The sequence below is a fragment of the Geospiza fortis genome, unplaced genomic scaffold, assembly GCF_000277835.1.
Source record: "Geospiza fortis unplaced genomic scaffold, GeoFor_1.0 scaffold95, whole genome shotgun sequence".
Classification (NCBI taxonomy): domain Eukaryota; kingdom Metazoa; phylum Chordata; class Aves; order Passeriformes; family Thraupidae; genus Geospiza; species Geospiza fortis.
The window spans coordinates 290190-313441 of record NW_005054333.1 but is presented as its reverse complement, the minus strand read 5'-3'; the positions used below and the strand labels follow the sequence as shown (position 1 = coordinate 313441).

Here is a 23252-nt window from a genome sequence, read left to right as displayed (position 1 = left end):
CCCAGGGAAATCAGCTGCTTCAGGTAAAATAATCCTGTTCACGGGTAAAGTGGCTCAGCTGGCCTCCAGATAGCTATTTTTTTAACTGGGATTAGAAACTGAGATTCCACAAAACACATATTGCACTTTTAAAATTTTACAAGGGGAAAACATCCTAATGATTAATACGTTAGCTTGATGACTATCAGTTTGTGGCTTTTTTTCCATTTATACAATTTAGGAAACTAATCTGCATTACACCCTAAGTAGAACCTCAATTTTTTTAAACTAATTTTTTTCCCTTTTTTGAGCACCAGCTTCAGTTGGTGTTTTCCTACTATTCACTGTGTGAATGTGTCTGTGTGTGAATGTGTTGTATAGTAGAAACTAGAAAGAGGCAACTTGGTCAAGGCTGTAGTATGTCATACAGAGCTTTAAACCAAGAGAGGTCACCTGTTTCAAAACCTTATGAGCTTGCTTAGATTTCCCAGCTCTTTTATGCCCAGCTATGAAATAAGTTGCCCTTTCTTAGGAATTGAGCGTTGCTAGTGTGTGGATTTCACACTGGAAGCTTGTGAAAAAGAAAATAGTCACCAACAGGTGAGTAAAAGCCATTAGAACATTCAAATAAGGAAAGTAATTGTTTAGATCTTTCCAGTTATATCATGTCATTGGAATGTTATTGGAATGTACCATGTATTTGGAATGAAAATCTTACAGACTCATGTAGACATGATAATTGCGAACTTGGAAGACATTCGGGGGATAATGAATGGTCCCCATGTTCTGGTGTTTACTGCTGTGATTAATGCATAAGCGCTTAACGGGAGTGAAATATATAAATAAATTAGGAACTGCAAGTGTATATAGATTACAATTTTAAATTTATTTCATGGCTGAAAAAGCTGTTGGTTTTTTTTTATAAAAATGCATTTTCTATAATTTTTCAGTGTATCTTTGCATGGGTTTTAGAGATATTGTGTTTATTACAAGATTTTTTTTAAGGGATATGTGTTCACCACCAGTGGAAATAACAGATTGAGAGAATCCATGCAGATGGAGCTAATTAGCCATGGGATCCAACCAGGAGAAAAATCACAGTCATGGTTTCACAAATTCACTGTTATTATCTCTGCATGCGTCTTGAGGACTTAGTGCCCGAAGGGGCTTCAGGTCTGTTTCGTATTGGGTTGGTAGGGGAAGGGGCTACAGGGTAGAGAGAAAAGGGACTCAGAGGAACAGGACTCAAAAAGTGGAAAGTAATTGCATCAGCAGGGAACCGTGGTCACAGGGCGTGTGGAGCAGAAGCCCATTTTCCTACACAGTGTGCAAGAGTGATGTGATTCCTAGTTCCAAGACTCTGAAATCGGAGATCTTGGGTCCTCCCTGTTGGGTGCTTTCAGGTCAAGTTTACCTTTGTGTTCAACAGACAAAAAAAGCCCCTCACTACTTGGAAGGCTGACATTCTTTGCTCAAGGTTCACGCACAGCAGTGTGTGCAGAAATGAGTGGGGAAGGAGGAGATCGTGGATGGCTTAAGACACATTGGTGCTTGTTAATACAATGTGTGTCTGTTTTAAACAGAGTATAAGTCTTGTGGAAAAGGCCGTGTGGTTAAATATTATTTAAGGACTTTTCTTAAAGTCAATAGGGTAGTCTAGACTCTATACTGAGCCTTAATTTTCTTGAATCCTGACTTTTTTTCTGCCTAATTTGAACTGAAACTGAATTATGTAACAAAATAAGAACTCAAATTTTCCCAAAGGAAGATGTTTTGCTCTTTTTTCCCCTCTCTACATCAAGAAAAATATATTATTTTAGATATATGTGTGCTGTGCTTCAAGATAGGTGTAGTGAGTTAAGCAGTTTGATATTTTCTGCTATTCCTCCTGATTTAGTTTTAGGCGACTTTTTAATGATATTTTTCATGTCAGAGACATTATTTAAATGCTCTGTTTTGCTTTCCTGAGCACATGACATGTGTGACTCACAAGACCAGTTAAAATGATCCTTTCCTATCTCACATTAAAAAAATTGCAATAAAATAAATTCAGACTTTTTTTCCTTTAGTAATAATCTTTGTTATTAATATTTGGTGAGAGGTGCTAAAGCAGAAGAGAGATTGCAGTCTTTGTCCCATCTTGAAACAATCAAACACAGCTTTAAATATGAGGTTTTCACAGGCTGAAGTTTTTGTTAGAACATACTTAAAGATAGTGTGAATATCTTTACCGTTGAATACCTTTGTGAATATCTTTAAGCATACTTAAAGATATTCAAATGTATCTCTTGCAGAAAAAATTTAAGTCACTAATTATCCAAATATTTTGGGGTCACTTAGTATATGATTTAAGAATCAGCTCAGAGATTAAATGTCCCTCTTGCCTTGTTTATAAGTGTAAACTTAAAATTGTTGCCCTTCATGTTGTAGGAAATGATTAAAACTCACCTCATCTGAGAGCATTTGGAACAAACTCAGCACTAGAGAAAACCATTAGTTTTGAAGCCCTTGAATTATCTGAAATCTCCAAAGTTTTATATTATTGATGCCTGTGTTGAATTTCAGATTGTTCTTTCAATTGTCATCAGCTTGTAGAAGCTGCTGCACAGTAAGATTAACAAACAATTTCTAAAATATTAAATAATGCATTAGTATTTTCTATTTTCACATTAGTAAATAAATTATTAGTTGTAAGAAAACATTTATTTAAAAAAGGAAAAAGAAATCTTCACTTTCTTAACAGAAATCTCCAAAAACATTGTGGAATAGATAATTCCTAGAAATAAAACAATCTCTCAGAATAAATGGTCACTTCTAAACTTGTGTTAAAGATTTTGTTGTGCTCTTAGAAGTTTCTTGCCTCAGGAGTTCTTTTCTTGTGTATTCCGTTACAGATTTCTCAGTAAGTACTTTAGCACAGCAGTTTAGCTGTAAATAAGATTGCGCAGATGAAGAAACTGTTTACACCCAAGTATAGCTCAGAAGGTTGTTAAAAAATACAAGATCGGTCACTCTTCCCACCCTCTGGACTTTTATCGAATAAACTAGATGCAGAAAGAAGCACTTAACATTTCCTTTTTTTTTTGTATATATCTATTATCTGGGGCTGTTGCCCTAAATTGCTTTGATAGGATGGCAGAAAAGGGTGCAGTGCAGAAAAATCTCTAATTTCCTCAATCTTGAGCAGTGAATTGCATATGCACATTGATAAGCCTTTGGTGTACTGGATGTACTTAGATTTAAAGCAAGAATTTGTCTCCTTTACTGTTAAAGCTTTAGTGGTTTCACAGACACTAATGGGCAATAAATAAGCAAATACTTTTTCTGACTTTGATTACTGTGCTTTGGAGTTTGTGACACAAATGAGAATGAGCAGTTTCAAAATACTAGTGATGCAAATATCTTTATCTTTCTTATCTCTATGAAAAAAGTCTTCATGAAGGTGTTCTGTATGTGACTGGTGTTGCCATACTGATCTGGAAATGTGGCTAGTAACCAACTGTCTCTACAAAGCACCTGTGGAGCTAAACTCACTGCCTTGATCATTATGAACCATGGGAAATTATGCTATATTCCCATCTTAGCTATATTGTTGAAAATTTCATAACATTTTTGTAGCTTTAAGAATGCAGGGACAGCTGAGACTACTTCATGAGGTAATCTAAATCATTATATCTCTGATTTCACTTATATCTTCTCTTCAGCGTGAGGGCCTGGTTGAAGGAAAACATCCTTAAACCATGAACCAATTATAACCGGCAAGACCTCAGTCTGTGAACCAGATACTTGCCAATGTGTGTCTAGGTCACTTTGTGTTATGGTTTTACACAAAATCCTAAAAAAATGCAGAATCAAATGATTCTGTGCCAAAAAACTGAGAAATTCCTCAAAGATTTCATTAATTTACGGATTTCATTAATTTAGGAATTTAATTAATTGACTCCACTGGGTCAAGGGAGGTAGAAGCCAAGGTCAAACTGTTGCAAATAGTATAGGTTTATTACTAGCAAAGTACAGGTTAACCAGTATGACAAATGATCATAGCAGGCTGTCTAGCTTCTAGCTGCAGAAGACAGCATAAAAATTTTATGATAGTGAAACCTGACAAATTATTATTCTTCAGACCCAGAGCATTAGAACTTGGGATTTGATCAAAATTTATCCTAAATGAATCTTTTCTGATACTCCAAAGGAGTGATCCAGCATGACTTTCTCTGCGTGCTGAACCTCTCTTTTGTTTTCTTTTGCCCCCAATGGGGAGGAAAAAGATTGTTTCCTGTCTTCTTGAATATTGTGGTAAACAGGCTTGAAGAAAAGGTCATACTTCATGCAGTCTTAGTGTAGCCTACCTAAAGAACTTCTAGGGAGAAATGCAAATCAATCTCTTTTTTTCCCCTAAAGATATCTTGCTCTGAAACACCAGCCTTAATGGTTGGCTGCATCCTTTTCTGACTCTGTAAAAGTTACATGAGTAGTTCTCACTAATGTTAGTAGAAACAGGGTGCATAGCTTGAGGACAGATTATAGTCTTTGTCTTTTAGGACATGAAAATAATTGAGACTTTGTTGTCAAGTCTTGAGTTTTTTTCCAAGTGCTAATGTGTTTTGGCAAGACGTCAAAAGTACATCTCATACTGAAAGACACGCATCCTGGAATGTTAGATGGGAGCATACAAAATACACAAGTCACCAAGCAATTCATATCACTTTTGTGATCTCCACCACAAAAAACCTTTTATTCAAGTATGTTCAGAATTTTTCAGTTGATAAAAAATGGTTATCCTTGGGGATGACATTCATCATCTGTGCTAAGTAGCTATCACTAAATCACATTTTTAAATAAAATAATTAATGATTTTTTATTTCAAAAAAATGTGAGTAAATTTTATGGACAAAAATAATACCCTTATTTTTTTCATTTAGAAAAATACCAATATTTGTACAGTTAATGATCAATGTGTGTGGATGTTGTTTTTTAATTCAAACACCCTTTTAAATCAGTGAGTGATAAATATTTTAGATATTTTATTTGCTCCTTGAAAAGAAAAATGCTTTCATTGGTTTGACTCCGTGTATGTACATCTCTTACTACCATGTTTTTTTTGTTTCTGTATTAGATTATTGTTCTGGTATTTATGATGCAGAAGAAAACCAATCAGCATTATTCTGGATTCCTGGTGCTGTGCCCAGGAATTAAGAAATCACTGTCTCTGATTCTGTTCATTCTTTGTCAAGCAGATATTATTTTAAATTTCCGAACAACATATGTCAGCAAGTCTGGCCAAGTGATATTTGAAGCAAGATCTATTTGTATCCACTATGTGACTACGTGGTTTATCATTGACTTAATTGCTGCACTTCCTTTTGATCTTCTTTACGCTTTCAACGTCACTGTGGTAAGTACTAACTTGTCTTCTCAATAGTTCCCTTTTTTTCAAGAGGGGTTCGTTGATATGGGGTTTTTCCCCCAGATCTGAAGACTGACATTGAATTAAATAAAATACCTAGCTGTCTTTTACAGCTTTGTGATGTATTTTCACCCTCGATCTACCAATTTTTAATTCAATTCTCTTTGCTTTGTAAACAGTTGCATCTATGTTAGCTTCATGTCTAATTACTTTACTCTAATACAGTTTGCTATGACTTTTGCTCTCTTATAGTGCATAAATTCAGTCCTTAATTTTTCAAGACTCCTACTCTTTTACTGTGGTAAAGTAAATCATTGTTATGATCAGCATGTTTATTTAGTCAGGAATCCTCTTTCTCTTTACTTGTGGGAATTTTCATGAAAAAAATTACAGCATGACTACCAACTTTTTGTATGTTCTAACATGTATTGTTTACAATTGTCACTTACTTTGACTTTGGTTTCAACTATTTTTTTTTTAGGAATGTAATGACAAAAAGCTTAATCTGCTTTGAAAATCTTTTGTTCTAAAATTAGGTGATGTCACAATCATGATGGATTATATTTGTGTAGGCTTACTTATGCTAAGACAAAGGTTTTTATTCTGCTAGCCCTATTGGATTTTGTAGAGTAGGGATCTACAAAGCAAAATTGCAATAAGCAAGCAAGCAAACAATCCTCCCCCAGAAATGAACCCTCTGAATCAAAAAGTTTCATTTTTGAAAAAAATATCAGCAGATGTTTCTTAATTTTGTGGATTTTTGTCATAAAAAACTAAGGTTGTCAGCTGTCCACTTTCTAATTCCCATAATTTTGATCTTTCATAAACAGATGCACTCAATTTCATTACAAGCGAGTTACAGAGAAGTACAGAGATGATAGGAAAAACACATACCAAAAAACACCCCAACAAACACAGAAAAGAACTAGCCAGGAAGGGTCCCATACAAAGTGTCATGCTTGGTTTTATAATTTAGTTTCATTTCCTTCAATGAACTCCCTTTTCATGTCATTTATTACATAATGAACCACCAATCTAATGCTAGTGAAGATGCTTTTTAGAACCTGATAGTTTCACATTGTTCAGTTTCCTTATAATTGGGTAATCTATTTCAACATATTACTATCTCAGTTTATCCCTTACACTCCAACCAAACAGCCAGCATAATAACATTGGCTTAATTTCTATAAATAATTTTCATTAAGTTAACCATGTTTACTTTTACAGTCAAAGAAAAATTTAAAAACCTGAAAATAAATTTTTGTCCCTACTGGAAGGACTGTACTTAATTCTGGAAAAGAAAGTACTATCCAATGATTATTTTTACAATTAAAATGTCATGTTATTAAAAATGCTGTCATAATATGATTAATACATATCTCCTGTCATACTTTGAAGCCTTTTCCCTGAATGAGACCTCTGTATGATTCCTTGATGGGAACACAGTGCCTTACTGTATCATATCTCCTGTCGTGACAAGACTTGGCAACTGTTAATATAAACCTCAAGATAACAATGACTTATCAGTTGTCTCAAAACGGGGGGAGGTGTTAATCACACTACGCTGTTTCCAGACTTCATGATTTAACAAGCCATTTCCTCATGTCTGTTCTCAGATTTTCACTTCATCGACTTTCAGATGTTGCCTCAACAGAACGGTGAGAAGGGGCATCAGGGAGCATCTCATCCCTTTGCTGCTCAGGTCCCGGCACAAGGGCCAAACACTTAGGGACACTCTAAATTCTGCAAGCCATAGGTATAGTGCCATACATACCAGTGTATATATGGCACAGATATGTCACACCCCAGCTGGAGATTGATGGAGCCAGAGTGCATGTAAATGCTGTGGAGTCATTTGCTGGTTTTGTAAATATTTTGAAAGAAACAGAAGTTAAACTATATGAGTTGGCTCTACTGCCTTTACACCTTACCTGGATTCTGCCCTAGCATTAAAATCAGGGACTCTTGGGAGATCTGAGACCACAGGCACATTCCTTCCTATCCTCAGTGCATGCCTAGCTCCTTCCTTTGTTCATCTGACATAAATGTTCTCTTAATATACGGAAATATGTTTTCAAATGTTGCCATAAAAACCAGGCCATTAAACTCTAGTTATAATGATTAAATTGCTCCTTTTTGAGTAGCTATCAATGGTTTTAGGGCATTAGCATCATTTTTTGAGGCAAAGCAAATAACCAGGTGGACAAAAAATAATTAAAATCTCTCCTATCAGTCATTTCTTAAAATGTATGCCATTTCTTCATTAATTCATTTTTTGTGTAGGAGATGATTCTTCTAAACAGAGAACTTCATCATTGGTTTGTAGCAACTTTATTTGTTGTCAGTAGTTCTCAGGACTATGCTGATTGAGTTTGTGTTAATCTCAGATAAAGTTCTGTCCCTGTCCTTTTGACAGAAAAACGTTAACCCAGCTAGTCTAAAATTATTAACAAAATTGAAAATTTTGATGATTTTATATCTGTGGGCAAAGAAAAATCTTTGCAGGCACAAGTATGAGTGCTGACTCCTTATTTTGTCTTCCTAAATTTGTGACATAGAAAAAGAAGCTGCCTGATGGCATTTTAGATCTTCCAATGACATATTGGGCACAATACCAGAGGAGCATTTGGCATGACTAATGAGAAAATTCAGTGCAATAATACATGATTAATTACATCTGTGTTTAATTTTATGAAGAAATGATTTTGAATGGGGCAGTCCTTAGGCCTTAAAATGAAACCTGCTTCCACATTAAAAAGAATATTATGATATATGATTCGTTTCTTTATATCTGTAGCATAACAAAAATGGTCAGAATTTATGGAAGATTGATAACTGGCAGGGCACACAGAATTATAAGTCCTTTTGCAATTTCCTGTTTGTGGGAATCTTAAAAAAAGAATGAAATAATTTCACCAAAGCTATCATTATTTAATTGTGATGTTTTACAACATAGGCTCCCATGGGAAGATGAAGGCTCCAATGTGTAGGCCATAGCACATATACAATCATTATATAAAAACACATTATACAAATGTTTGTATGTTACTGCTACACCTTGAAGAGTCAGTCATGAATTTATGTTTAAGTGCATTTATGTTATAAGTGCAACAGAACCATGTTTGATTCAAACAAGCTGATGAGAGAGAAAGAGATTTTGTGAAATTAATTACCCCTGAAACAGAGGCGGTTGGTACAGTTTCATGGCAGTTAAAGAATAACTATAAATTAAAGCTATATGATTGTAATAATATAAACCTGGCAATTACTTCAAATATTTTGCAGCCTTCTGCCCTATATTTGCAGATATTCTTGGGTTTAAGGCCACAGACACAACTAATTCTCTGGCACTGTAGATGGAGAATGACATAGAAATTAAATGCAAGAAACAACCTTGTAAATATTGGTGTGTTCAAATGTCAGACCTTATTTTAACAATGTTTTTTGAAAAAATGCCATATTTTTGTTGATTTTCTTTTTTTCCTTTCTGCGTGCATGAAAAAAAATGTAAAGGTTCTCGAGAAAAAAAAACCCACATTAAATAACGGGGTGCAAATATTGCCCTTTGAAGAGTCTCATGGGAGAATTACTTATGCACTACCAAAACTGTAGTGACAAAAAAAAAAATAATGCTTGTAGATTCCTTATTTTCTTCTTTACAGGTTTCTCACATACTTAATTCCTGAGAGTGGAATATAATCAATGAGTTGTTAAATCTTTTGAAAAAATCAAAAACACCTGATGTTACAAAATATGTCAGCCACCTCAGATTTAGCTGTTGATGAATGCACACCAATAAAATTTAGATTTCAGATTGTTATCTTTGGTAACAGAAAGGCTGAGCATCAGGATATTCTGGATTAGCGAAAGCAAAAGGATATTGATCGAGCTGTGTTTTTAGGCTTGTTTTTGGGAGTGCTCTTTACTGTGCTCTGGGAGTGCTGCGGCAAGACATGTCAAGTCTGATGTTACTTTTCCAGCTGATGTGGGTATCCTGCATCAAGCAGGCCTTAATCCTACTGTCTCATTAATGGAGGAAGCAAAAAACCCCTTACTGTTAGTAAAAATTATGGCTATTTAATCTTAGACAAATACATTAAAACTGTTTGGATCCTAATCTGTATATTGTTTGCTAACTCTGTTTGCCCAACAGCTGAAGCGCAAGCCAAGTACATTCACAGCAAAACTGGGCTATGTGCAATATGGTATGGAGGTCAGTTGCAGGATGCTCTGGAAGGGTTGGGGTTATCCAGAGACTGTTTGCTTTATGCTGTAACTCCCCTAAATCCAGAGCCATAAACCTCATAAACTACTGTATACTTAGGGTGCTGAGCAGATTAGGTGCTGCTTTTGCCACATAAACTTGAAAGGCAATAATATTTTAGTTAAGGAATTTAAGAAGCAGTATTAGAAGTTTTAATGAAAGCTTTTTTGGACTACTACTTAGTGCAGAGCAGTAAAATATGCCCAGGTCCCTGTTAAACAGGGGCCACAGGGTCCTGTGTGATTTAACACAGGGTTAAATCTCAAGAAAAAAGTCTGTGCCTTCTCTAACTTCTCTGCTTTATTGTTCTGCAAAATAACTGCTATTTGTTATTGCTTCTTCCACGCAAAATTTTTTTCCATGCAAAATTACAGGCTGGTTTCATCTTATACACAGTTAAATTAGGTCTGCTGTTAACTGAAGCTGTGTGCTTGGAGATACTTATTTTGTGGTTTCGTATTGCAATTGAATGATCTTTGGTCAGTTTGACAATTGTGTTTCTCTTCTAGAGCTCTGAAGAATCAGTTTTTCACAAACACAAATTTTTAAGATATATCTGAAAGAAAACTGCATGAAAAAAAGATAACATGAAAGATCTCCTAGTATTTCAAGCTTGCTTGGTTTATATCAGAAATAGTAATTGTGTATTTACACATCAACATTTCACACTTTTTTTTTAACATCTTCTTTGCTGTTCTCTGCTGTCTTAAGATTTAGTCCAGTCAGATGTGCAGCTGAATGAAGAGTGGGCAACATTTCACAGAGCTTTAGAATTTCCTTTCTTGAAACAAGAGGACTGTGTGATAGAAGTAAGCTGCTGCCAAGCTGTTTGGGTGCTGACAAGTGGTTTTTCTCTCCCTGTTCTCCCAGGTTTCCCTTGTCCACCTTCTGAAAACCGTGCGGCTCCTGCGGCTGCTGCGCCTCCTGCAGAAGCTGGATCGCTACTCCCAGCACAGCACAATCGTCCTCACGCTCCTCATGTCCATGTTTGCCTTGCTTGCTCACTGGATGGCCTGCATCTGGTATGTCATAGGGAAAAGGGAGATGGAGCAGAACAACCCCCTTACTTGGGACATAGGTAAGATCTTCCTTCCCGTATGGACATATACATGGGCATGTATATATCCTTAAATGTGTGTAAATATATAAAAGTGCATGTATAAGTCACTCAAAATTTCAGGTTTTTGCTCAATCTTATACCATTATTTAGTGCTGTTTGTACAGAAAAGGAAGAGACTGGCACTCTCTGAATTTCAGGTCAATCTGAAGATGAGGGTTAAAATAAAAATCAGTTGGAAAAAATATGAAACCATTTTAGATTTTTAAGAGTGATTCAAAGTTGGGAAAATTCAGGATCTGTATAGGAAATGACGAGACAGACTGCGTAGAAGAATACATTAGACAACTCATCCTGGTTTTGCAAATGAGGAAAATTCATCAACCAAAACATTCCCTCAAGTGTGCAGATTATTTCTTCCTATGCATTGAAACAGATAGGCCCTGAAATGTCTTCAAGTTAAAAACTCCCTTTGAAATTACTATTTAAAGGATCTGCAGGCTTAGATTTTTCAGAGCAGATGCTTATCAATGTTTATAATGTTCATCAATGGAATGGTCATTTTTGGTCCAATCTTTAGTTTCTACCCCAGCCTTCATTCTGACCTAAGTGTTCTACATTAACTCTTCAGCTTTCTGAAATGAAACATCTTCTATATACAAGGTTTATCTAAAGGTGAAACAGTTCCCCAAGAAAAAAAATATTTGATGTGGGGAAAATAATGCGAACACCTGTGACAAAAGCCTCAGTGATATGCATTCAAACTGCAGATTGCCCTATTCTTATCTCCTTTAATTTCTTTGATTTTTCTTACCCCCATTATCATGTCTCTAAATATCACCTAATTATGATAAATATGAGGGAAAAATAACAATCATATAAAAGTGCTCAACCTCAGAGAAGCCAGGATGCTGGATCAGGAAGAGAAAAAGAAGAAAGTTCAAGAAATATGTGTTTCTAGTTTTTCAAAAGGTTACTTAAGGATTTGTGGAGTCTTCTTATTCTTCTAAGTGGATTGTTGATTTGTCTTTTCATTTATAAACCAGGTCTGTGACCTGCTGCTAAACTCTTTGTAGAGAGCAAACTTCTGACAGAAAAGACTGCAGCTCTAGGGGAGAATATACAATGAAAGCCCACTGTGCAAAAATTGGTCAAATACCGCAAACAGAGAAACAAATCTAGATAATCATAATAATGATAATAATGTCTCTCTGGTGGGAAGTAGGTCTGAAGGCACTTTGTCAGCTTATGTAGGCCACAAACAATAGCTGCTTTCAAAGCACTCATTGCAGTCCAAATGATGATGGTGGGCTGCATCCTTGCTCCCTGGGTAGGGCTGTTGGCCATGCTCCCCATGCTCCCTTTTCCCTGAGGCAAGGCCATATTCAGAAAACACTCCTTGTGGGGCTCTTGGCATTTATTACTATGAAAACATTAACCTTCTCCCATCAGTTTTGTCCTTTCTTGGGCAACAGCAGTAATAACCAAATGTTCCAACAGCCTCACTAGAACCAATCCCAGTTTAACTGGAACAGAGATATTTCCCAGAAGTCCCACTTGTGTCCCAGTGCAGGGGATTGTATCTGGGTTATCACAAACTGATCATCTTCCAGTGGGCTTCCCAGGCTGGAAGTGCTCCTTAACAGCCCCTCACCACCAACTTACCTCAGCCTGTGACAATGAGGGACATTCCCTGGACATCTGTAGGTAGTGCATTTCCACATTGGATGGGCCAAAGCACTTAGTGGTGTGTGCTCACAGACTTTCGCCTTCTACAAGGAAAAAGGGCTTCTCTATTGGGCTTACAGATAGGTAGGCATTCTTTTAGGGTTTTTCTTTCCTAAAGGTATGAGTTTGCATTTTTGCCTGGAAGGTTGTTCCATAACCTTCGTGGATGGTCTCTAAAATATTTAGATGCTATAAATTTATAATAAAAATGATATTGCAATGACTCCTGTAATGCTCCTACAGATATTAGTTCTAGAGCTAAGTTAAATAATTTATAGCTTTGGGGATTTGTTTGGATTTTTTTTTGTTTGCTTGGTGGGTTGTTTTTTTTATGAAATGGTTTTAAAATGTTAAAGGTTTAAAATGTTAAGGTATTAGATACTGGTTGAAAGAAAAGAGCTCAGAAAATTCCAGATATCTGTCATGAAGCTGTTGTTTTGCAAGGACCACTCCAGCACTGACAAAATTTCTGGTTAAGCTTATGAGCATATATGAGCACAAAAATTTAGATTATGTAATTTTTTCAATCAGTACATTCTACTGCTCTCTACATGCAAACTACTTGCTGATGAAACACAATGAAATTAAGTCTTGGTCCTCTGTGTACCTTTTGCTATTCTGGTGATTATATGTAGCCAACGTTTCTTTGTCAATTGAGAAAACTTCAAATGACAAGTTCACTACACTTCATAGCATCCACACTGGGGATAATTTGAGGGGAGAATAGTAGTTGTAATTTAGAGTGTGAGTGATTAAGCAAAGTAAAATGGGGTCTGGAAATAATAATAAATCATAAGCAAATAATGCACACTGGAGAAATCTTGCTTGGAGTATAATTAAGGTAGTATTACTGTAAGGCACTGAAGATATTCTCTTCACCTGAAGGAAGACCTCAGCTGAAAAATTTGTGCTGTTTTGAAGAGCATGTAAAAGAGGTTTCTTACTGCAGGCAAAGCAGTAGAATATGATCCTTACTCTTATACTTCAAGGTTTTAATTTTTTAACTTTTAATTTCTATATACCAGAACTGGAGACTCAAGTTTCCATCAATGCATCATATACAGAGTTTATTTCAGCCTTTGAGAGGCTTTCTAAAGGCAAACATTAAAAAAAAACATACAAAAATTACAATTCCAATTTTTTTTTTATTAAAGGAAATGTGTCTCTTCCTTGGAAATTCTATTTTTTATTCTTCACTGGAATGTCTCAGGTGATGTCCACTTGAAAACAGTATGGCACTATGAGTATGGATGCTGCAATGTATGGAATAGCTGAAATATAGGGATGGGTTTGTTCTAAGAAAGGAAAATTATCTCTGGAATGAAAAGAAGATTTATTTGCTTTTTATGTTTGTCGCTATTTTTGGGGGGTAGAGGCAAAGGGAGAAAAAAGCTATTAGCTTTTACTTACTCCATTTAGTGCTTCCTCAGACAACCTGTAGCACAGATTTCAAGACTGAGGCTTGCTAACACTTAAAGCAAACATTTTAAAGCTGCAGTACTGTTAACAGAATACTTTGAACCTTGCTGTGCCATCAGATATGCACCATGGCCCAGATCTAGCAGCATTTGCTTCCTGTATCTATTTCTCTAGCTAATTTAAACAACTGTGGTGCTTAATTTGCATTCGAATAGGGGCAATGGGAGTGATAACATTGTTCCTATGAAAATACCCAGAACAGAAAATGGCATTTGCTTTGTTCTTCCTGGACCTAATTCCTGTAAGCCTTTATTTCACTTTTTGTCCTTATTCAGGCAACATTCCCATGGCAAACAATTTAAAAACATGGTTATATTCACAAATGTAGTCACGTGGTTGTACAAGGAGAAAAGTGAAGTGTCTGGGTCTATTACTGATGAACTGTCCTGATGTGGGGGCCTTGGGACATAACATTAAAAACTGGACCTCTTGCTTAGCTCTAGTATTGTTAGATTTAACTGATTACATTATTCGGAAGATATGCACCATGGGCACTGCTTTTAGCCGCTGGAAACCTTTACCTCAGCAAGTTCTCCCATCTTAGGAAAGAGTTGTTCCATGTGCAGCATTTTGACTCTAATGTCTGATAAAACCACAGCTCCTGGACACATCATTCCCACCCACTGGAGACAATGGTACAGTTCTTGCCCTGCTTTTCCCTTTTGGCATTTTCAGGTCCCTCTCTGTTAATTTCACTTTGTTCCCCTCATTTGTTTTCATTGGTGAAACAGATGTCTCAGGGGACATGGCATGATCCCCACCAACCTGTAAAAAAATAAATTTTCTGTTCACTGACACAGAGTAGGGGCTAGACTGTGTTTAGGTTTCTGGCTGATACTAACAATCCAGTTCCATTGGCTCCCATTTCTATAGTTTAATTGGCATCAGATTTAGGCATGGGATCTTTATTCGCTGATTGCTTTTTGGTATTAATATATACTGAGCTATATACTATACACTTTAAAGATCTTATTAAACACAAGAAAATTATTTTTCTACTTGACTCTAGAGGAAACATAATACTGAAAATATTTCCTGTTGCTGAAGGCATTCGTTCTGTGAGAACCATGCGAGCTGTTGAAACCCAGCTGTCTTGAGTGTAGCAAGGAGATTAGGAGAGGGCCAAGAGTGAGGATGCTGGCTCCCTTAGATAATCAAAACTGTCAAGTATAATTTGTGTCACTGTCTCAAAAAAACTTTCCTTCCTATCCACCAGAAATTTAGCTGCAACTTTTTATTATTCCTACAGTAACACAACATTCTGGCTATGGATGGGGTTCTTATCAATGGAAAATATACTAAAATAATAACCTGTGTTTTTTATAGTTAATAAATGTTTTCTTTGGAATAAGCTTTAAAATCAGTCCGTAAAGGACATTGTTCTTCAGCTATTTAAATCTTTATTTCAGCTGAATACCTTAATTTTCATCTCAGGTTTTTAGTAATTTTCTATTAGTTTTTTAATGTACAGCACTTTTGAAAACAAGAACTCAATTGTGCTGGGACCACATATTCCGCAATATAAAACTTCCCACACACACTTTGTTTATCACACTCTTGCAGTCAGAGCCTTTAAAAGGACTTAGATGCTGGCTCCCAGTGAACACTCACAATTAGCTGTCAGTGGCAAGGTACAGGAAAAGGTGCTCAGCACCTGAGTAGTGCCAGTAGGAAAGGCTGAAAATAAGGCTGTGCCTTCAGGGTCTTTCACTCAGGTGTTATGTGTCCCATGTTGGACTGAAGTGAACAGCCTGAATTCAAAATACTACCTTCCCCACTGAGTTCTTCAATAAATTTAGATGGAGGGACAAGGTGACTGAAAGATCTCCACTTGGTGCAGATAGTAGAGAATCTCCAAGTATCTTAAATCTCTAAGGATTGTGATGCTTCTGGCCCAATGCAGAAGTTGGCTGAAATGGGTTTTCCAAAATGTAGGTGTCCTATATACTAGATGCAAACTTTAAGCTAAAACCTTGAGTTCAAGTTTCAAAATTCTACCCATGTCCTTTGTGGTCCCCACATAGCTTCACTCTTGTCAGAATTTTGTAATTCCAGCATCAAGTTGGAATATCCATTAAGAGAGACATTTACCTGTAATTCTCTTGAGTTTCAACAGCCTGGGAAGTTTTAGTGCCAGGAAGCTTTTCCCTAGTTTATGCTAAGAAACCAGAGGGAGCTGGTTTTAGTTTTCACAAGGTTCTGAGAAATTTTAGCAGGAATTCTGAAGGTACAGATTTAAAGTTCACGATAGATACTTGTGGCATTGGTGTATTTATTCAGGTTAAAACTCAGGCTATCCTCTTCTCAGAAGAAAGATTATTTTTAGGTATGTGTGCATCTGCTAGTTCTTCCACAAATATTGTATGTTAGTGAACTAACAAATTCCTGGTGCTCTTAGACACAGCATAACCCTTAGGTAAATAACAGTAGAAATCATATGAGAAAAATCAGTGCCATTTTTTCCATTATCGATCAATACAATACGTAATTTTTCAAAGCAATAATTAACTTTTAACTCCTGGTGTTTTCATATTATAGTAAGTCTCAGAATGTACTGCAGAAGCAGGTAAATGTGAAGGTATTTTTGCAAAGCAAAATTACTTAAATGGATAGATGTGACAGAAGGCTTGGTGTGAAAGTTGAGATAGAAGTGGTGTTTATTTTTCTTTTTTTATATACAAATTATCTTCACTATTAATGATCTTAGATCATTCCAGCTTTGTCCCTGTACAACATTTCCTTCTGCTAAAGGATGAAAAATTTGGGTTTGAATGTGACATGAGCACTTTTACTAAATCTAAGCATTCTTAAAAAACATTTTAAAAATATGAAAAATAATGATAATTTTTAAAATGTGTGATTACCAGTCTGCTTTTGAACCCTCTGAGACTCATGTTTGCAACACATTCTTAGCAACATTGGCGACCAGGAACTTAGTTCCAAAAAAAATATATGGAAACTAAGATTTTGTGTGATCACAAATCTCCAGGTAGTGGGGCTGTCAGGAAAATCAGCTAACAGAAGCCACATGATAAAAGTGTAGTGCTAAGCAATTAAGAGGTTTTGGACCCCCATGATGGGAACGTTTGGGGCATGCAGGTACGTGTGCCTACTTCTGTATTCTAGACCTACCTTCTGGAGCTTAAGCCTGGACCTATATCAAAACAGCTTCCAGTAATTTCCATAAATGTTCAGCTTGTGAAGAGCTGGTTCTAATGAGCTCCAACTGGAGCCTTGGGAAAGGCTGCAGCTGGCCCCTGCTCTCGAGCTGTCTGGCAGATGGCAAGGCTCAGCACAGGTGCCCAGCATGCCCTGGTCTGCTTTAGTGGGAACATCCTTTCGGTTTGTTTTGTGGCACTGTAGGAACTAAGTGAATTCTCCTCACTGCCAGAAAGAGTAGTTGTAAATTTCCAAGGATCTCAGCCAAGAGAGCTGTGTTCTACTGTAAAATATTGGTCTGGTTTCACTGCTCCAAACACACATCCATCAGGTTAGAAGTGACACGTGTGGATTTATGAATCCTTGTGCAGAACAAGAAAGAACATCATGCTGACTACACTGCTCAGCCCTGCACAGACATTATAGTGTATAAAATATTATGGTGCTAGCTCATTCCCTAGCAGTGATCAATTGTTCACTTCAGTCTGTCATCTCTCTACCTGAATGTTTGACTTTTAATTTCGTTTCCAATCTGCTTCAATTATGGGTTTTCTTCATTTTTAGTCATTAGTAATAACAGAACCTATTCCTCTAGAACTATGGTCCTTTCTGGTTTTGAAGATGCATCTTTAAGAAAAAGAGTCTTAAAAATATACTTATGTCATGCATGACTGCTGGTATCTTCAATTTAGTAAAATCAATTTTAATGCTCTCTTGACCTGGGGTACCTGTATTGAAGGTCCATTGTTGTGTGGAATAGAAATAACTGTGTACTCACCTGTCTAGTTTTTTGGTGGTTTTTTTTGCAGGAAGCAGGGCTGAAAATTCACTGCTAATTAATATTTGAAGGAAAGGATTGATGGTTACCACTCTTGTGAAGTATTTGGGGTATCAATATCTGAGAGACTCAGCCAACTAGTTTGGGTGGTTTCTTGCAGCATTATAGAAAATAATTAGCCCCTGGAGTGTCATACAGAAATAATAATAGGAATAAAGTAGACAACCAAAACAAGTTGATCACTTTGAAACTTTTCAAACTACTCAGCTTATGAATGACTACAAACAGTACTTATTACATTGTAAATACTTTGAAAAAGACAAGGATATACCAAAATTCTGAAGGATTACATAGTGATGAAACACCCTAAAGCAGTTCTAGCAGAAAATTTTCATCCCAGGAGAATGTCTAACATTGGAATGCTTTTAAATAATTTTATTGCTGTTTTTAATCCTTAAAAGTTTTAGTCCTCTGTGAAAGTAATGGCTTTATTGTACACGTAATGCGTAAATTTTCCATGAACTCTTTGAGGTTCACAATATCTAGCCTTGTTAGAACAAATATCAATAAAATCATTAAAATCATGAAGAAATTAGAATTAATGTACTATGTATTTCAAAACAACCAAAAAAATCTTTATTTAAAGTCTGCTGGATATCTAACCTGAATGGTGAAAATAATTTTTTATGTAAAATATTATATATGAGACCAAATTTGGAGAAGCTTGTGGTGTGAACTATTAATGAAAGAAAACTTTTTTTTTCCCCTAATTGGGTTAGACTTTTGAATAAGGTAGAAATGAGAGAAAGTTCATCTGGCTTTTGAAGAAATCCTATTTGCAGGTAATGCAGCTATTCATTTTTTTTGCACAATAAAAGCAGAGGCACATAGTATTTTCTGTGTCTGTCAGTCGGTCAGATTGGACAGAGAGAAATTTAACTGCTGCAAGGGAGTTTCATGTGCAAAACTGTAATCACCAGAACATATGTGGGAAGTATGTGTGGAAACCTGTCTGCACATGGTAAACACCTACACTTACAAATTAAGGTTTTGGAAGGGCTTATAAATTTATATTTTAAAATATTCATAGAAATTAAGTTTGTAGAAATTATTCATTTTCTATTTCTAAACCCAAACCAGTGTTTTTGAGGTGCAGGTGTGTGAAACTAAAATATCATTTATTGAGCTGAACTGAAGCATTCCCTTTGCATTTAGATTAACATCAATTTGTATTTTAGCTGCTCTGGGCCTTAGTAAGTCTTCCCTGCTGTTCTTTCCTATAGGCTTAGTTCCTTGATTAAACTGTATTTTCCTTTACACACCGTACTTTGCCTTCTGATTGAACCATTTTAAGCAATCACCAAATAGCCCAGGACTGAGATACCTTATTGGATTTGTAGCCCAGAAAAAAACAGGCATGAAAGTAGTTTATTAAATGGAGTGTGATTTTTTTACATCATTATTAATACATTTCCAAGATTTTGTAACTAATAAAAAAAATTTTGGACAGATTTAAAGTCAAAGGTAAAAATCTGGCTTGCAGACAAAGCCCCTGAGATTTGACAGTGTCCTGCTGCATTGAACCACAGATTACCTGGGTATCATTTATTAGTTCTACAAGGCAATTTTTATCTCAGTGGAAAAGCTGTATCTGGACTAATTTCTGCAACCATGACAGAAATTCTAAGTGCCATACGTAGGGGAAAAATCTGCCTAGTAAATACCCCAGAAGAGGGGGTGGTCCCAAGAGGTAAAATAATGCCAGGATCTTTCTACATGGCTTCTGTAATGGGAACACCAGACATATTCAACTTGCATAATTAATTGCAAGTTGAAAATATTGTGCATAGAAGCTCTGTTCAATCAATTTGAAGTTACATCAGAGTCTTTAACCCTTAACTGTACTTGGAACTGTAGATCTCTTGGCTGCAGAGAGCCTCTGGGGTTTATTTGAAAGAGTTAGATAATTGTACCAGGACCAACACAGGCAGTAAACTGGGTCCAACACAGCTTGCTCCATCCAAGTCCTGAAAACCTTGGCTGGAGTGTGGGTAGCTTGTACTAGAGTTACACTACCCTCCTCTGAGAGCTCTGTATAATTTCCTAAAACATTAGTGTCTCGCACATTGGTGTTATAGAAGTTCTGTTAGGACTCAGAAATTCCTACTTCTGTTTTAAAGCTCATGGCGTGGCTGTTCAAACTGTAATTTTTCAATTCAGTTTAAACCCACAAAGCCTTTGCTATGTATTTTGAAATCTTTCCAGCAGCTGCTTCAGTAGGTGATTGGACTGCCTCTCAGCCCCATCACATTTCTAGGTAGAGATCCTAGGGTGCTGGAAAGCCATGTTGCGTTCCAAAGACATCCCATAAAGACGAAAATAGCTTTCTTTTCTTTTGTAGCACATGCCTTAAATTTTTAATATAGAGATATCCTTTGCATATATTCCTATTTTCTATTTATTTATCCTTTTTTCTCTGCCCTTTACCAGAGCAGGTGCTTAATAAAAGAAGGGTTTTCTGCTGACAGAATAGAAAATCATTTCTGTACAGAAATGAAGAAATTATTCAAGAGTCTTTCCAGTCTCTCTTCCATTTTCGTACACCCTGACAAATATTTCTATTCCTTTTGTCCTTTCAGGTGACAGTGCTTAAAGTTACCTAGTACTTACTTTAGTCAAAGAAGCCAATGTGAAGCTGTGAGAGTATGTCAATGAATTCTGCAGCATGTAAAGTTTTTCACAAGACACATTCTGTAAAAGTAATTATACCTAATTATTCTAAATTGTTTTTCATTGTCAGTTTTAAGAGAGCTGGAGATAAAAATGCTAATGCTTAGGATTCCCTTATGTCACACTCTTCAAAAAGACCTGTCATGTCTGCAGACACAGATGTGTTATTTCAGAACTGCATCAGCTTTAAAAATGTAGTGTACTTTTCCATTAAGACACCACCTTTCTTCTCTACTTTTTGCTTTTTCTTTACATCAAGCCCTTATTACACTGCAAATTCATGGGGTTTTTTTATTATCTTTACACATAATCCAGAGTAACAGATCCCCTATTGTTGATCTCCCCCTCACAAAAGCCAAATACATTTGGATCTAAACTTCCTTGAGTCAAGTAGCACATAATAAAAAAAAAAAGAATTTAAAAATGTTACCTATGTTCTACAATCAAGGAATAAAAAAACCTAAGACAAAGCAAGAGCAAATAAAGTGCTAATACCATTTATCATAGGGCTGCCTGTCAGAGGCAGGTCCCTGTTCAACACAGTGGCTCCTTAGATAAGAACACAAAGGGGAATGTTTAGACAATGCTGTAAAATCTATGGAGCAAGCAAGGAGAGGACTGGAGCAAGAGTTAGCACACTTAGCTGTTATCTAACCAGCATGGAAGTCAGCAATAAAGAAGACAAGGAGAAATGGATTTCAGGTAGGCTGCAGCAGTCTGTGCTGACCCAAACTGATCTCTGTCATTATCATCTCCTGTGTGATCATGCAGGCCATTCAGATGGAAATTAGTATGGTTTTATTGCAATTCTGCAATTAACCTTTCCTTTGCAGTTAGACCTACAGAAGGAAACAGTTTCTGTGCTGAGGCTTCTGCCCCTGCTTTAAGGCTTCTGCCCCTGTTTTGCCAGTTTGGGAGACTGCATTTGAACAGGTAGTAGGTGCTGAGAGTTGGCTTGATTTCTGGAGTGGGAAAGATGGCAGGAGAGGGGAAGGTACCACCTGCCAGGGACCACTTCTTGCATTACTCAGATTTAAAAAGTGGAATCTGGAAGTAAACAGCTCTACTCTTGCAGACTTCTGACAGACAGAATGAAAATACAAAATATGTGTAGCAAATTACACTGATTTTCTAAAAATATATAGTCCTCTTGATATCTTGTTCTTGCAAATAAACAATACTTTTTTTTACAAAGATTTTAAGATCTTGATTACCACTGTCACTGCTTCCATGAGAATTTATTTGCAGATTCTGAGTCAGAACTTTAATATATTAACTCTTAGGACTGAGAAATAGTCATAAGAACTGAAAGACTTTATTTTGTATTTCTCTGATGGTGAGAACTGAGCAGTGAGAACAGCAGGGTAGAGGTGAGATTAATTTACCAACTATGCCATGCCATGAACACTTAGATACAAAGCTTTGGTAGCAACTTTAAAACTTACATTCTGCAAGTCTGTGTTGTGTGGGAGATTTTGGCATATTTTGATAATAATTATTTCATTTTAAAGTCATCTCTATTGCTTATGGAGGAGGGTTCTTATTCCTTTAAAAATATATGAATAGCCTGCCTGTAGTAGCTTTTTGGCATGATTTGGACACCAAAGACATAGAGCTGCAAAACAGCTTTCTAACTCTTTAGCTGACACCATAAAAAAAACAAAAAAACCCCTCATTACCATCAATATTATTGCAGGAACACCTGGGATGCTACTTATGGGTCAAGGCCCTCTTGTCTCCATTGCTGAATTAACACAGGATAAAAAGGCTGCTCTTGCCCAAGAGGATATTACAGTCTAAATATAAGATCTGAAAAGCTCTAACAGATGGGTACAGACTGATGGAGCACAGGGAAGCAAAGGGGGCATAGATGGACGTGCTCTTTGCACTGAGTGGATGACCAGCACAAATGTGTCTAATTCCAAACTTAGCTGCAAGGCATTTAATAGCATGGAAAAACGACAGTAACAGCCAAATTGCCTAAGGAGCAGTAATGTTAAATACTGAAACTCTTTCTGCAGGGACACTGAAAGCATTTCCTTAAAGAGAATATTCACATAATTTACATGCTTCTGAATATGGCCTTACAATTTTGTTTCTCAAATTACCTATACGTTTATATTTGTATGGTTTACCTGTAATCTAAAAATTAAATTAACATTATACTATTTCACCAAAAAAGTAGTTAATTTACTTATACTACTATTTTTTTTTTTTTAGTGCAAGAACCCTAGGAAAATATACTGGGCAGAACAAAGCAAGATAATTTTAAAAAAATTAAAAAGTGTTTTTCTTCACTCCAAATAGGTTAATGGCATTGAAGCTATTTGTAAACTATTCCTAGTAAAAAATAAAACTTTTAATAAAAATAGTTAACTATATTAAGTGCTTTGCATGTATTGCCTTCTACTATTGCAGAAAGTTGATATTGAAAATTTCCCCATCTTATCCTTTCTTTGGACCTAATGGTACAAAGGTCTTTTCCAATCTAGTTGATTCTGTAATTCAAAGGTGTGGGAACTAGAGAGTAAACAGCTGACTTGCAAAAGCAAGAAGGATTTAAATCTCCCACATTTTCATCGTCATCTAACAAATTACTGTTGAGAAGAGCTGTACCAGCTTATCATAGGGAAGAGCTTCGAGAACATTCCTTTTCTAAATGACTCTTTGA

At 36.2% G+C, this 23252-nt stretch overlaps 1 protein-coding gene across 1 annotated transcript in view; it reads left to right on the top strand.

The window, feature by feature from the left end:
- The window catches only part of KCNH8 (potassium voltage-gated channel subfamily H member 8), a 176613-nt gene that overhangs the window by 98165 nt on the left and 55196 nt on the right, over nucleotides 1-23252 (top strand). The window contains exons 6-7 of the mRNA XM_005421715.2: nucleotides 5217-5374; nucleotides 10521-10728. Of these exons, the coding sequence (XP_005421772.1) occupies nucleotides 5217-5374; nucleotides 10521-10728 (366 nt within the window). The remainder of the gene's footprint in view (nucleotides 1-5216; nucleotides 5375-10520; nucleotides 10729-23252) is intronic.